This window comes from Mizuhopecten yessoensis, unplaced genomic scaffold (genome assembly GCF_002113885.1).
Source record: "Mizuhopecten yessoensis strain PY_sf001 unplaced genomic scaffold, ASM211388v2 scaffold8841, whole genome shotgun sequence".
In the NCBI taxonomy this organism is placed as follows: domain Eukaryota; kingdom Metazoa; phylum Mollusca; class Bivalvia; order Pectinida; family Pectinidae; genus Mizuhopecten; species Mizuhopecten yessoensis.
In genome coordinates, this window is record NW_018407749.1 from 1,321,795 (window position 1) to 1,337,330 (window position 15,536).

The 15,536-nt window shown below is 34.7% G+C and overlaps 1 protein-coding gene across 11 annotated transcripts in view; it reads right to left on the reverse strand.

The window, feature by feature from the left end:
* Window positions 1–4,001: 4,001 nt before the first annotated feature.
* LOC110456749 (chondroitin sulfate N-acetylgalactosaminyltransferase 2-like) overlaps window positions 4,002–15,536 on the reverse strand; it is a 60,725-nt gene continuing 49,190 nt past the window's right edge. For 8 of the 11 annotated variants that reach the window (XM_021507681.1, XM_021507680.1, XM_021507682.1 and 5 more), the window contains one exon: window positions 4,002–5,943. In XM_021507681.1, the coding sequence (XP_021363356.1) occupies window positions 4,260–5,870 (1,611 nt within the window). In that variant the 5' untranslated portion in view covers window positions 5,871–5,943 and the 3' untranslated portion in view covers window positions 4,002–4,259. Of the gene's footprint in view, window positions 5,944–6,403; window positions 6,765–7,800; window positions 8,016–15,536 lie in introns of those variants that run through there. The other 3 variants (XM_021507685.1, XM_021507683.1, XM_021507691.1) reach the window with 3 other exon arrangements.

Sequence of the window (15,536 nt, forward strand, 5' to 3'; positions counted from 1 at the left end):
TCCATGAATCCCAAGCACCCTGCCATAAACTACAATCAATAACGTTTACTGAATTTGGACAGGCGTTTGATCAATTAAAATGAAAGATTTTTTTATTTTTTTTTTACAATCCTTGTATTTAGTATGGGTTTGGAAAGTAATTGAGCAACAAAATCAATTCATTACAAAAAAGAAATACAGTTCAAAAAATTCGAATATTATACACGAAAGTTTCCTGGTCAAAACAAACCGGCGTACAAGACTTTGAAACTGTTGGTTCAATAATGTCGATTTAGTCCAACAAGGATACAGAACTGTACTTAATTGCTCAAACTTGGTTAACAGCGGTTACATAAGCATCCCGGAGTCATTTGCTTTCCACATTATTTATCTGGTTTTCTATAGCCTTGAAATAAACTCAATGCACCCACACCCACATCATGATTAATTTCCTCTTTAGCAGATGATATTCATAATCTAGTGAAAATGAATATTATTGATCATACACATGAATGGATTTTAAGAAATCTATTACCTCTAAATTCCAAGCCTAGAATTTCTGTCCCTTCCTTCCCATACGGAGACCATTTCAGAGCCTCCCACTCCCCTTATCAGGAACCCCAATCCTCCCCCACCCTTTCATCACTTCTGAAGTTGATGCCCTCTCCTATCCACAGTCTCTCTCCTATCCACAGTCTCACTAATTGCAACCATATGGAGTTTATGGGTGAAAAATACTTAATTAGCACTTTTTATTCAAATGAAGAGATTAGTTTTCCACATAAAAGCTGACCCAGCTAAGCCAGTGCATCCTGAGGGATGGAACCAGGTATACACCTGCTGACCTTGTCAAAGTAATAAGCCAGCTAACAGACAAATCGGTTTTAATTATGTTATGAAGAAAAGTCTGTTCACAGCACTTGATGCCCTATGACTTAATAAGAACAGTCTTGCAATTCACTTATCTTTCTGTCATAACAATTCAAAATCTAAAGAAAAACATAATTCAATTCATAACTATAAATTATGGATCCTGTTTTCAATTTTTTCTTTGTTTATATATTATTAGATTATAGATCAGTTTTATATAACTAACAACACAGCAAAAGCCCCCTGTCCAATACCTCCACCCCCACTCATTTTCCTTCTTATTGTTCTATTTTAATAAAACAAATTCTGAAAAAAATGAACATCTTTTTGTAAATCCATATATTTTTCCCTTTTCCTGCTTATGTGGTGGTAGGTAATGCATTTCCATCTATCATATTTGATATCAAACCACTGGTCAATGTCACTGTTTTCATTCTGCATGTGCTTATGGATGTAATGATGCTTGTGGTTACTTTTGAGGTCTCTTGATCAAAGGTCAATATCAATTTTGACAGAAGAACCACGTGCGCATGATCAATAATAAGTTCCTTTGTAAACAACATTAAGAATAATAATTCTACAAATAAGATGAAACAACTTTTCATTCTACTTTTATTTTATTTTATTTTTTTCTAAAATAACAAACATCAAAATTGCTCTCGTCAAATATTATCGAAAATGCTTACATTGTAAAAACATTGATTTATATCCACTTTCAATTCTATTTTCAATCATGTACATGTAGCTACAGTCACATTTCTCTCTCTTTCTCTCTTTCATTCCTTCACTCATCTCATCTTCTCTCAGACATGTGTACACTCTCATACTAATGCTAATTTGGACGCACAAACTGTAAACAAATCAAACTTGTTCTGCAGTTATAAATTGCTTATGCTTGGCATGCATGTCCATTAACAGATACAGATGAACCTGAACATGTGAACTAGAAACAATGAATTAAGTCAGATGACACAGACAGTATACCTGAACTAGCATGGATGAACTTATACTATCAAATGGCGACACTGATGAATTTGTATATTTAAATAACGATTGATATAATGAAAGTGATGAACTAGTACATTAAGCCTTGTACACATGAACTTGTTGTCCTCAACTAGCACCTGTAGATCAATTCATACATAAGAACAAGTACACATGAACTAGTAAGAATAAACTAGTACATGTAAACTAGTATCACTGAACTAGCATGGATGAACTTGAATATGTGCAGTAGAATTGATGAATTAGTACTTACCATCTAGTGCATATGAACATGTACACCAGTCCCCTGAACTGAATTCAAATGAACAGGTGCACATGAAATGTGAATTAATACAATGTATAGAATGTCTCTATGTTATTGAAGACCTGTCCATAGCTACCACCATCTCCTGTAGAACAAAGGTCTACAGAAAACATAGTCTAAAAGCAGCAAGAATTAAACAAACTTGTTTCTGATTATTGTATCTGAAATATATAATAAAATATTAAATTATGAAATTGAATTCGGCTCAAATTTCAATCACATGAAAATGAATTGTAAAAATCTGTGTGAAAAGTTTGGCAAATACATGTTCCATTAATATAAGGGATTCACATTAGACAGGTTCCAAATTGTAGGATAAACAATTATAAATGGTCGCTATAGACAGGATCTAACAATAAAGATATCACAGGTTTGTCACAATAGACAGATTAACAAATAAAGTGTATAGGGTCATCATACACAGGACTGTAGACAGGATCCAACAGTAAGTTGTCATGCTGACATCATACACCTGTGGTCACTGTAAACAGGTTCTGACATTAAAGTGACACAATACACAGGTGGTCTCTGTTGACAGGATCTGATAATTAAGTGTCATCATATAGAGGTGGTCATTATATGGAGGTCAAGCACAACAGTTCCAATAATAAATCAAATGTCAATGAAACATCAAACATTTTAATGGCTTTGTTAATTGTGAAGTCTGTGCTGATTGGTCAGTTATTCGTTAAGTAATTGCTGATTGGTTAATTGTTCGTGGAGTCATTGATGATTGATCAATTGCAAAGGAATTGTATTGTTTAGCTGACATTACAGAAATGACATGGAATGTTTAAATTTCCATAAATATCATTTGATCGGGGACTTCATTTGTATACATGGCAATTTATGACAAATGAATATTACAAATGAAAGTTTAAACTTGATTCTGATTGGTCAAAAAGCAGCCAATCAAACACCATTACAATAGCACTTACACATTTATCACAAATGAGTAATGTCAAAATAAAGAAACATTTTGATTCTAATGCTATTCATCTTAGTACTGCTGATAAATAACTTATCCACCCCTGAAATATCATTATGAAGTCTTCCAACCTTCGACTTGGAAGAGTTCAAATGTGTCTGCAGGGGTGAATGAGGTCAAGGTTTTACATATACCAGGTACATTTGTACATATTATAGAAACTTTGTAAGTCTAACATTAACAATGCAGAAATTTTCTCACTTTCATGACTCTGTGTATAACTTTTCTGTAGGAAATCAACTAACAGTAAGTAAAGTCTGTTTTATTGTAGTATAATGATGTTATGGAAACACCAAATACTCCTTTTGATATGTAATGAGTGCCTTTATGGCATCCCCAGGGAAAATACGATGTTTTATCCTTTTTGGCTTTTTTTTTTTTTTTTTTTTACAAAATTAGTCAGTTAGGATCATTTTGTGACACGTAATAATAAAAAAAGATCCATTCTTGATCCCAAAGTATTTGAATATTTGAACCAACTTTTCATAAAATTAATGGGATCATGAAAAGAGAAAATGTTGAAATCCACAATACGTTCAGACTAACAAAGTTCTACAGTAAGAATGTATCCTTAAGCACATATTTATGAACAAATTCAACAAATTTAACCATACAATTATTATCAAATTGTGAGGTTAAACATGCAGGACCAAAAGCTATTAAATGTATAATAATGATTTGATAGAGGCAGAGAGGAATTTCCACCTCTTCATGAACAGTAATATCAATTAGGAAATCCTCAAAACAAAACATATTGTACCATTACATATCCAGCTGCCTCTTATTAACATATGCAAATGAAAAAAAAACATGTAAAAACTTAAAAAGGTCATTTAAAATTTGAATAAATTTGATTTTGAATTTTCACAAATAAAAAATATTCTGATGACAAAATTTGATTTCTAAACTCAAAGCAAATACAAAATTTATACATCACTAAGTAATATTGGTAAATTCTTTGATAGAACCTGACATGTATAAAAACTGACAAAAGAAACTTGATCCGCAAACTGGATTCTAAGTATCAGGGAAATACAAAAATATTCCCCTTTTTTAAATAGTGAGACAATTTTTTCATGATGAATTATTCTTAAGCATAATGATTGATAGACATTATCTTTGTTTTGACAGATATGAGGAAACCCGTTCTCCCATCCTTCGTTTATAGCCCCGGTGGATGTTCACCTCATCCTTAAAGGCCAACAGCCCAAGTTGTGCATGAGACGCTTCGTTCAGGGCCTTCGAGCGAATGCAGCCTTGATATTGGTCAGAGCTAAGATTTGGATCACAAACCTTTTCATGCCACAGGTGAAATATTCCCGGATCTGTGGCTCGAATCACAATATAATCGCTACGTACATACTTCTTATAAAGGGCTACGTCCTCACCTCCCCAACCCGTAATATGTTCGTCAAAACCTTTTATCTTCATGAAGTCAGATCGGAATTGACAAGTCATTCCGTACCCAAAGTCGCGCCAGAATCCAGTCTGTTTTGATATCATAAGCTGGTCCTTCTCAGGGGGGATAATTTGGTCGTGAAGCGAGTATACAACATGTGGATTATATAAACTGAACACAATGGGGTAATAAACCCGTTTTCTCCGCTCCGTGTTAAGCCGACATCGTTCTAGGAAATCAACTGTGAACACAATGTCGACATCACACATAAACAGCACTACATCTCCGCCTTTCCAGTCTAGCGCACCAATTTGAAGTCCACGTCCGCGGGAAAACTTCTCATCCAAAGTCACAACTTTTATGTTCTTAAAATCATATTGTTCCATGGTGGCCTTTAAAATCTTTTGGACTTGTTCTAGGCCTTCCTGACCAAAGTAAACGACGGTTAGGAAGACTTTCTCATCCTTCGTGATGCACGTCTCTGTGAAGTGCTGCATGAAGAGTTTAAAGGAGTCGATCCTGCCCTTTAGAGGCAGAATCATGTTTATCCAGCTCTGGCGTGTGCTGATTCTATCAGATTTGACAGGCATCAATGGTCCAAATGGTCGCATCACTATCACTTTAGAGTACTGACCACTCCCAGAAGTGTCAATATTTCTGTAAAACAACTCATAATGTGTACCGGTCGTTGGCTCTGTCCGAAACACCCCCTCAATGAAATCACTAGCTGTATACTGCCTAAGAGCAGTTGGACTCTTCTCCTTATTTAATGCTGAAACACCAAAAGATATCACCTCCAGGAGATCTTTTTTCTTAAAACCGATAGGTTTTTCCACAACACGCTTCCCCAACCCAGGATCCACCAGAAATATACGATTTATCGTAAATCTATTAAAAGAGAACACTTCATATTCCGATTTCATCTCTACGCCATGCAATATCTCTGCCGTTTGTAAATTCTGCTTCATAAAATTAGCAAGACTTGTACCATTGGCAGTAGCAAATGATATATTTCTAACTGTATCATTTTCCCCCTCAAGAAGATTCACCCGTTTTGTCAAGTTTTGATTTTGCCATCTCTCTTCTACAAGGGAGGATTTTAAAGCCTGTATTTTAGCCTCAAGTTCTTCAACTTTGGCCTGATGACGTTTTTCATTTTCCTCGATGACGGCACTGAAGAGTTCGCGTGTTTTGAGTGTCTGTTGCTGAGAACCATCCCGTGGGTCCACCTGCGAGTCTATGTACAGGCCACACTTGGCGATGAACACCATGGTCATGGCTGATAATGTAAACAGCAACAGGAGGACACGCGGCATCATCTTCATCTTGGCTAATCAGCATCAGCTCTGCGTTTAATTTACGGTCATCCTGCTCTTCCATCATATTACCTGGCCAAACCTGCAATTACACAAACAGGGATGAATCAGATAAGTAAAGTCAATAAACAAGTACACACAAGGAGATGAAATTCAAAAATGTATTTATAATATATATAAATACTCTAAAATCTGTAAAATAAAAAATCATGAATGGCTATTTAAAGTCTTTAGTAACAATTAATTATGCTTAAAATAAATTAAGCTTTTTTTATTTAAGAGGCTGTACTTGCATTTTAACCAGTGTGAGATTTGACATTACTTAAAATAAATTTTAACACATAAGTTTGTTTTATTTTTTTAAAAACCAGGATCTATAGTAAAAACAAAAAAAAAGATATCCCCACACTCTATGTTTTCCTTGAATTTAAAGTAAATGAAACATGCTATGAGATTAAGTCTATAGATAATATCTAAATGTGTCTATAGGCCTTAAAGGTGTATTGTAATATGATGAAGCTGCACCAAAACAAAAGAATAACCTTGCATTCCCCAGTCCAGGTAACAGGATTACAAGGCAGCTTGTTCACTGGTAATGTGTCTCTTCAAAATGATTTTTGTCTTGAAATAATTCCCTGCTATTGAAAAATATATCCAACTTGAATTTATACTGACACAATTACAATCTTCCGCTGTATTCACAAGCCTTTTGGCTGAGTAATTAGATTATTCTCTGTTGAACTAATCAAGATCATTTTATACCAATTTCGTAAATGAACAAGCGCAATTACCAATCCTGCAAGAAAGTGGGTGTTTAAATATCCGTCTGGAGGTCAATGTAGGTGTGATGGGATCAAACCGCCCTACAAGACGGCTGTTTACATCAAATGAAGATGGATCGGGTTTACTGCACACCTGAGATAGGGTTATCTAACCCTACAGTCACCAGCCATTGTACTCTCTGGTGTTTTTTGTAGGAATTCTTGTTCGAAATGTCATAGGATTGTCAAACAGAACTAAGAGTACATGTAATTATAGTGTGTGTGTGTGTGTGTGTGTGTGGTTCACATTCTGCAGTGATACAAATAAACAGTCCTTGGTTCAAGGTATTCTCTACATTTCATCTCTGTATTTTGCAATCAATGTCTGGAATATCCTATTACAGAACTCCCAAATTTCTGTAAAATTAACTCATTTACCCCTAAATACACATTTGAACTCTTCCAATTCAAAAGTTGGAATAGTTCATTATGAAATTTCAGGGGTGAATGAGTAAATGACAATTTCAAACTCGTGATCAGTTGCACTAACCGCACTACTATTAATTACTTTAGTAAATACTATTCAAAGTTATTTCCTGGTTCTATGTCAGTTTATTTCAAAATTGTTGAATCTTTTTATAGAAGATTTTTAACTTGTGGAGTTTGATTAGAATTTATATCTAATACAGAAAGTTCATTATCCCCTTTAATTCATTCACCCCTGAAGACACATTTGAGCTCTTCCAATTCAAAGGTTGGAATAGTTCATTATGATATATATTTCATGGGTAAATGAGTTAATCTACAAACTTTACTGATATTACATTTGAGAATAACTTCATCCTTTTATTCCTTGCATAAAACAGCATAAACTTTGACACTTTACATTGTCTTATCAAAAACATTGATTGTAAATACCTTTTTTAGATATTTTCAGTTTTTGCCACTATGTGTACTCTCTCTTATGAAAAACTTGAAAGAATTACCAAGTATGTGTTGATATGCCAGTTGGCTTTCAATTATAAAATTAATCCATGCACCACCAATAATATGTCAATATAACAACTAAAATATGTAAATATTGGACATAATTTGACTGAAGCAATTATTACACATTACTGATTTATCATCCCCTATTTACCCCGACTGTGACTTAAATAAACTGCATGCAGACTTACTCTTTACCAGTGATGACGACCACATGTAAGCGTTATATACACCACAATCACGGTTTATTCCCTCAGTTGTCACTACCATTTTATCTAACTATTCACAACCACAGCATCCTACTAGTATATTCTTCATTCAATGTGAAAAAAATGAAATAGCCAGTGATTGATACTGTACTTGATGACCACATCCGAGGCATGAATACAATTGTGGTGATTACGGATAGAAAATCTGAAAACTACTTGATTTTGTTTACCACAGTCTGAGTAGGTTTGGCAGATGAGAGTTGACGCATGTGAAGGAAGATAAACAATAGGGTACATCCTTACTACGTGGGAACAACTGAGTGGTCGGATGTTTAGAGCGATTACGGAACTTAAGTGAGATTACATTTGAAACTTAAGTATAATAGCTAGGGACTGAAATGGGGACCAATACTCTAAGATGAGTTGGCGATATAAATTACCTCAATTTTCACACACAAACATACATTCTAGTTTGTATATGATGAATCCCATGTACCCACCAATAGTGTCTCTAATTGACACATAAACCTGTCTGTTCCATGGGTCACTTTGCCCGAATACCTACATGTACCTGTATCAACAGTAAAATAAACATGCTTTGAGTAGAATTCTGTGGAAATGAAAATTGCTTTTTCGTTCAGATATCGCTATGATGAAAATACTGATTTCTGAAATACTACAAATATAGTGACTCTGGACCAATTAGTCCAATGCTAGTGGTCAGATGGTTCAGTGGGTTAAAAGCTAGAGGTGTCTGTCTATAGTTTTGAGGTTCTGAGTTCAAATCCCAGTCTGGTCAACTGTATTGCCTGCATCCAGTTATAAATTGGTACATGTGACAGACCCTTTACAAGAAATGTGTGCATTTGTCAAGGGGATATCCGAACCCCGGGGTTGTAAATAGTGATTTCTTTGAGGGAAAAATGGAGGAATAAGGTAAGAGGTCTGTACTGCAATGATCTTTCATTCAGGAACGGATAGCTGAACTGGTAATACATTATGTGTCCATCTAGCCCGGGTTTGGAAGTTACAGGTTTGAATCCTGGTCTGGCTTGATGAAATAATTCTATCTTACCACAGGAAGGTTAATATCTTTACTTGTAAAGTTAGTGTAATTATGATAACTGAAGTATATACAATGTTTTTTCCCATAAAGTATTGGAATTAATCTGTTAAACCAGAAACATAATAGCACTATTTATATAATTAGGATGGATTGACCTAAAGACCTTGGGTAAAGTGACCCAAATACATATACCGGGCTGGTATATATATATATACATGAACATGATGCACATTGATGTACGATACAAATTAGTGTTCCTTGTGTGGTCCCTGTGTAATACAACACTCACAAGCATTCTCTCAATGACTTGATTGCGTATAAATTGCAGTGCCGTTTGGACAGTGCACCATCCGGTGTAAACCAATCTGTCAGACATTGCATAAAAAATAAATTGTTTGTGTACACTGTAGTGTTTCATGCTGTGAGCTTGTAGACACTACAAGATTTTACGTTTTACCCTTGCAGTTTGCTTTAAGAGGAATTTCATTCATGAATATCATAAGATATTATAATATTTATAGGTACAAAGGCATTAAGAAGACCCTTGCTGTCTGCTATAGAGACACAAATCTTTGTCAGATTGATAAGTTAAGTCTTTTGTCTGTGGAGGTTCATCCTTCTCTGCCAAAACTATTGCATCACTATCAACTCAAGATAACTCCCGGACCCATCACATTCCGTTAAACGTGAGAGCTACCGTTTGTGTTTACCATCGATGAAATATGTACTTAGTGCAAAGCTCAACAGGTTTGACATTTCCAACAGCATAGGTAGCAATTGAAATGAATTATAGGCTTGTTAAAGGTTGTTTATTTCCATGCATGTTACAACAACTATGTAAACAAATCATAGATATTATACGGATGAAACATATGATTGGTGACCTTTGTGACCTTTGCACCTCACTTTTAATGTCATTGTTAGACCACATGATATATATACATGATCAATTGTTAAATGTGGTCTATATATGTAATGCACCTGTTATTGTTGATAAAAAAAACTTGGTAATGGATGAATATAAATATAGAGCCGAAATTTCCCTTGAGTTTAATTATAGCTTTAGGGGTTATTCTCTACAATTATAATTGTCAAAATCAACAACAACAAAAGCCTATACTGGTAAACATGTTATTGTCAAAATCACAGACTAAATTCACTATTAACAATACTGCAAAGGAATTTGAGATATTTCTCTCCAGTCAACCAAGTTGAACAGAATAAAAGGGTGAACACATGCCAGGAGAAAGTAAACCTGAAATGGACCATAAGATCTGTTTTAGTGAGGTTGACAACGTACAGTATGGCAATTAACGTACTAATGTAAACAGGACATAATTGAGTGAGATAAACTGCTGAGGAATCTGGCAGATTAACCAGCACACCAGATAAATGGTGCCTGTGTTGGGACTATCGCCCTTGAAACCAATCAATATGTCACTAATGCCCTATACAGTCCGGCCATATCTGGGAGGTTACTTTGGTTCATACTGCCATTATTGTTCTTGTTATCAAGGTTTTATTCTTGAAAGCTTTGTCAGCTAGATGAAATGCAATGTTGTTCCAAAATTTACATGAAAAGTTTTACAAGAATGAAAATTTAGAAATAGTTTTCATTCTTGTCTGACAATTTTTAATTTCCAAACTGTATTTTAGTTACAGTATGGTTTTCTATATCTTTTTTCTCCTTCTTGTTCAAAGGCAATGAATCAGGCTGCTTTCTTCCACTGATTGATCCTATATGGCAACTTAAATTTTGCCCCCACCCAGCAGAATCTTCTTAAAAGACATTGAAAAATCAAAACTGATCTGCTGCAGCCTATACAATAGTACCAGATTCTTTTATCTTTTCCTTTTTGTCTCCTTCTTTCTTCAACTTGCATACTTGCAATGTCCACCATGGCACTCCTATGGTATCCAAATCAATGGAGTGTTGCACCTAATTATCTTGATAAGTCACAAAAACTTCAAGAAATATATATATACATCATATATCTATATTCAACACACATTTTTATGTAAGATGAATGATTTGTATTAAATCATCGTTAAGCTAATCAGACTTTGAACAGTTCAGCACCATAGTGTACTTACAGCAGGGCAGTGCTGTAAGATAATGACCACATGGCTCCACACAAACTACAGATAACATATTAAGTATAATTTGTAGCTGACATGATGGCAGACAATAACCATTTAACACTAAACATTTCACCTCAACTAATTGTTCACATAATCGCTCACACCTGTATTTTTTTAATTTACCNTGATGATGATGATGATGATGATGTGAGAGCGTTAATGATTGTTGAATGCACAATAATGATGTGGGAGTGATAATGAGTGTTGATTGCACAATACATATACGTAATTTGTAATTTATTGTAAAGTATAGTTATCCAATAAGTTGTCAAATAAAAGTTGAATTGTGTGTGTGTGTGTGTGTGTGTGTGTGTGTGTGTATGTGTGTGTGTATCATATTGTATGTTGTCTCTGTATTGTTTTGTATATATGTTATGACTGATAAGTCAACCGACTTAAAGTAATAAAGAACTTGAACTTGAACTTGAACTTGAACCTCAACTAATTGTTCACATAATCGCTCACACCTGTATTTTTTTAATTTACCATTATTGCATTGTATCTCTGGAAAAGTCACTTTTTATGAAAACTTGAAAGTGTATTTGGAATTTTAAAAAGATCACCTTTGTTTGGTTTATAGTGCAAGACCTCAGGGGGGTGGCATGGCCCTGTGTACAGGAGTGCGTGTTTATCATATCACATACAATGAAATGGTCAGTAAAACTGTTACCTGTAATAGGACCATATCCTGTGAAAAAAGTCTCAATGTCAAATTAACAACTATACATTTTAGTAAATTTCTATTTACTGTTCACTACAAATTTTCATGTGATATTTATTTTTACGTAAATTTTGCATTGAGCACAATTGCAAATTCAAATACTATGCTAACAATTATTGTACGACATACACACACAGTCAAACTCAGTCACAGAAATGATCCTCACAAAATAGCATGGCGAGTTCATGGTGTTAACTTGAAACAGTCTCTGGAAAGCAGATCAAAACGTGTTTGAGGGATAATTTTGAAATAAAACCCAGTAAAAAGATCAACATTTACAGTAACTTAATACATGATATAACTTACTGCATTATTTGCATCGTAAGGTATCTGATTGGGCCTACCATAAGGTTCTATTGTTTGATCTGTCAAAACAATGATACGCTTATGTATGGACATGAAACACCTTGTAACATTATAATTGTCTACATGCCAACACACATTTACACTACCTCTGTTATCTATAATGTTATATTGGTCAGAAAAATAGAAGATTCCAACACATGCCAAATAAATTAATATATTTGGCAAAACTTGCACACCAGTTCTTTTTTCATTTATATTTTGAAGTGGGCGATAAATCTAAAAGACATCACAGCTATCAACAGCACACTTTAGTCTGAATTATACCTGGTAATTGTATGTAGCTATAGGTGCCTGTATCATTCAATACATAGCAAAAATTTGTTGTATTGCAATCTTTTATCAAGCAAAATTTCGGCTTTATAATGGGGTTTGGCAATATATATATATAGGAGGGTCCTAATGAATATATCCAAATATAACTGCATAAACTGTAAACAAATTAATGATTATTCTTGCAAAAATAAAATCAAAACTGAAAGCACATCCATCAAGGACTAATACAATGACACGAGAAATATTTAAAAGTCTCAGAAAATAAGTCATAGTAAATTATGGTGGAAGGAAAGGACACTTTCATCAAAAAAGGATAGGGGCACATATATATACAAGATTGATCACTTATTAGGCAAAAAGTTATTATGAAAATATATTTTTTACAAACATTAATAAATGAGTACAAAATATCTGTACCAAAACCTGACTGTGTATAATATAATATTAAAATGTAAATATTTGCTATATAAATCAAATTTGTAAGTCTAGCTTCTGTACAGGTCTATACAGACCCCAGTGCACAGGGTCATACTGGTCCAAACCAAACAGTGCAACATCTGCGGCCCTGGCAAATAGGGTGTATATTGGGCCAATCAACCCAAGACACTGAGAGTATGTTTATTTTATAGACAAGAGAACTAGTGAGCAGGTACATAGGGAATATACAACAAGGTCTATGGTATTTATACAAGAGTGTGATAATGTGAAAATGATTCTTCCCTGGTAGAGAAAACACATGCTATTATAAGGTACATACACTTCACCTAGTTCTTAATGATCTCGGAGAGACATATTCCACGGGAGTATATATGAACAAGCTCTATAGTTTGGGGTAGGGATACTATAGTGCAGTACCAATGTAGTGATGAATCATGCTACGTGATATTAATAATTAAATGGAAACATCAGTCATATTACTTAAAAATTTGTTCATTTTCAAACTTTGTTGCTTTTCAGTCCAATCCCGTTACCCAAGCATCCGGCTATTCAAAGTATGCTCATCTGAACCCAGTTACCCCCAAGACTTCCTCTGGATTAAACTACTCTAATATTTTTACCTGATAAGTATAAATCAACTAAGAAATATAAGAGGACTGTATATATATATATATATATATATATATATGATACAAATGTGAGAATAGGTCCTCTACATCAGCGTTCCTTGTCCGCGATGCTCTCAGCTTAAGCTTAATTGCTGCCTTCGGCGGTCTTTAGCCGAGGGGACTATTGGTTTTATATAATTTCAATTAAAGTATATCAATTCTACCTTCTTGTAATATGATGTATATGTACATGTAACTGTTCTGTTTCACTGTGTCTTGAAAACCTAAACTTGTCCACACTGTTGGAATTACTTCTTTGCCCCATATATATATATATGCTTATATATAACGCCTTACAGTTACATAATATCCCTGCCCTTGCATTTTTGTTGAAACATCAAAGTTATGCATTTGACACATTAGTAAGTTAACAAAAGCAATGAAAAGATCTAGTACCACACCCAAGCTGAAATTACTCTCTTCGGGGTATAAGTACTACCAAATTTCAATGATATCAGATGTAAACTAAAGGACAAGTTACTCAAAATACATGAAGGGCAATAACTCTGTATCTTTTGATCAATATGTGTTATGCATACGCACCTAGTTGCTGCCTGGTTAATTTTTATGCAAATCCAATGATATTTAAGGAAGTTATCACAAGGAAATGAATTGAACAATCAGACAGGTAAGCTAATGACCGTTTTATGTAAATTTGATGCTACTGAAGGAAGGACATAACAAAACATAAAGGTGCAGCGAAGTCGTTAATGTTGAGTTTGACCTTTATCTTTTCTAAATGCATGCATTACTAATGATTTCTCCTATCTGATTGGCCTTTTTTTTCCCCCTGCCCAATAACTTCTTTCAAAATCATCTGATTTCCATGAAACTGTTTAGTGCATATCATCTTTACTGGTTAACACATAAAAGTAATAGATTAATTATTCACTTGAACCGACAAAGGATGGTGGTTCTACTACATAGATATCATCTTAATGAGGGGTGATTTTACACTCGGTAACCTGTTATATTGTATAGCCCACTTTTACTAAATCAGAATTCAACTAAAGTTACTGTTCATCAATTTAATCTCATGAGAAATAATTTTTGAGTTACCTGGTAATTCATGAAGAGACTAATTTGCAAATTCAAATCTTCCAGTGATATCTATTCCTAGGATAATTGTATTCATTACTGAAATATTGCATTCTAAATCCTGAATTCAATTACCTAATAGCCAATATAACAAGAGTTCGACGAGACGGTACATGATACGCCTGTCAGATGTGGAATGAGGAGTTTGCCATAAGTGCATAAATTTTGAAGAGATAAGCATCAAATCTTATCAAGGTTGTCCGAGCTTTCATGGCAATGAACCTTCCTACCAAGTTTGGAATGAATCCATTCAAAATTAATCAAGTTATTGAGCGGAAACTGTTTCGGCAATTCTACAAAGGGCCATTACTCTGTAAATAACTGGTAAATAATTTTGGTTATCGAACTTGTCCGAGCTTTCATGGTAATGAACCTTCCTATTAAGTTTGAAACTAATCCATTCAAAATTACTCGAGTTATTGAGCGGAAACTAATGTGTGCCCGCCCGCCCGCCCGCCTGCGTGAAAACATAATACGTACCGTCTATTGGCGGGCGTATAAAAACCAATAGGTTTAGTTTACAAAATCAAGCTATGACCAAGGGGAAAGGAAACACAGAAAGTATGATATAGGGAGATAAAACATGACACAAGGTATGACCAACGGGATGACACAAGGTGCAACCAATGAGGGATTAAACATGACACAAGGCAGGACATAGGGAAAAGTAAACATGACACAAGGCAGGACATAGGGGAAATTAAACATGACACAAGGCAGGACATAGGGGAAATTAAATATGACACAAGTTATGACCAACGGGGATTGGAAGGGGGGGTGTTAAAATTACACAAGGTACAACCAAGAGGAGATTGAACATTACACAAGACATGACCGGGGGACGGGGGACGGGGGATGGGGGAAGGGAGGTATTTAACATGGAACAAAGTATGACGACACAAGGTACGACCAAGGGGGATTAAACATGACACAACTGTCACACATG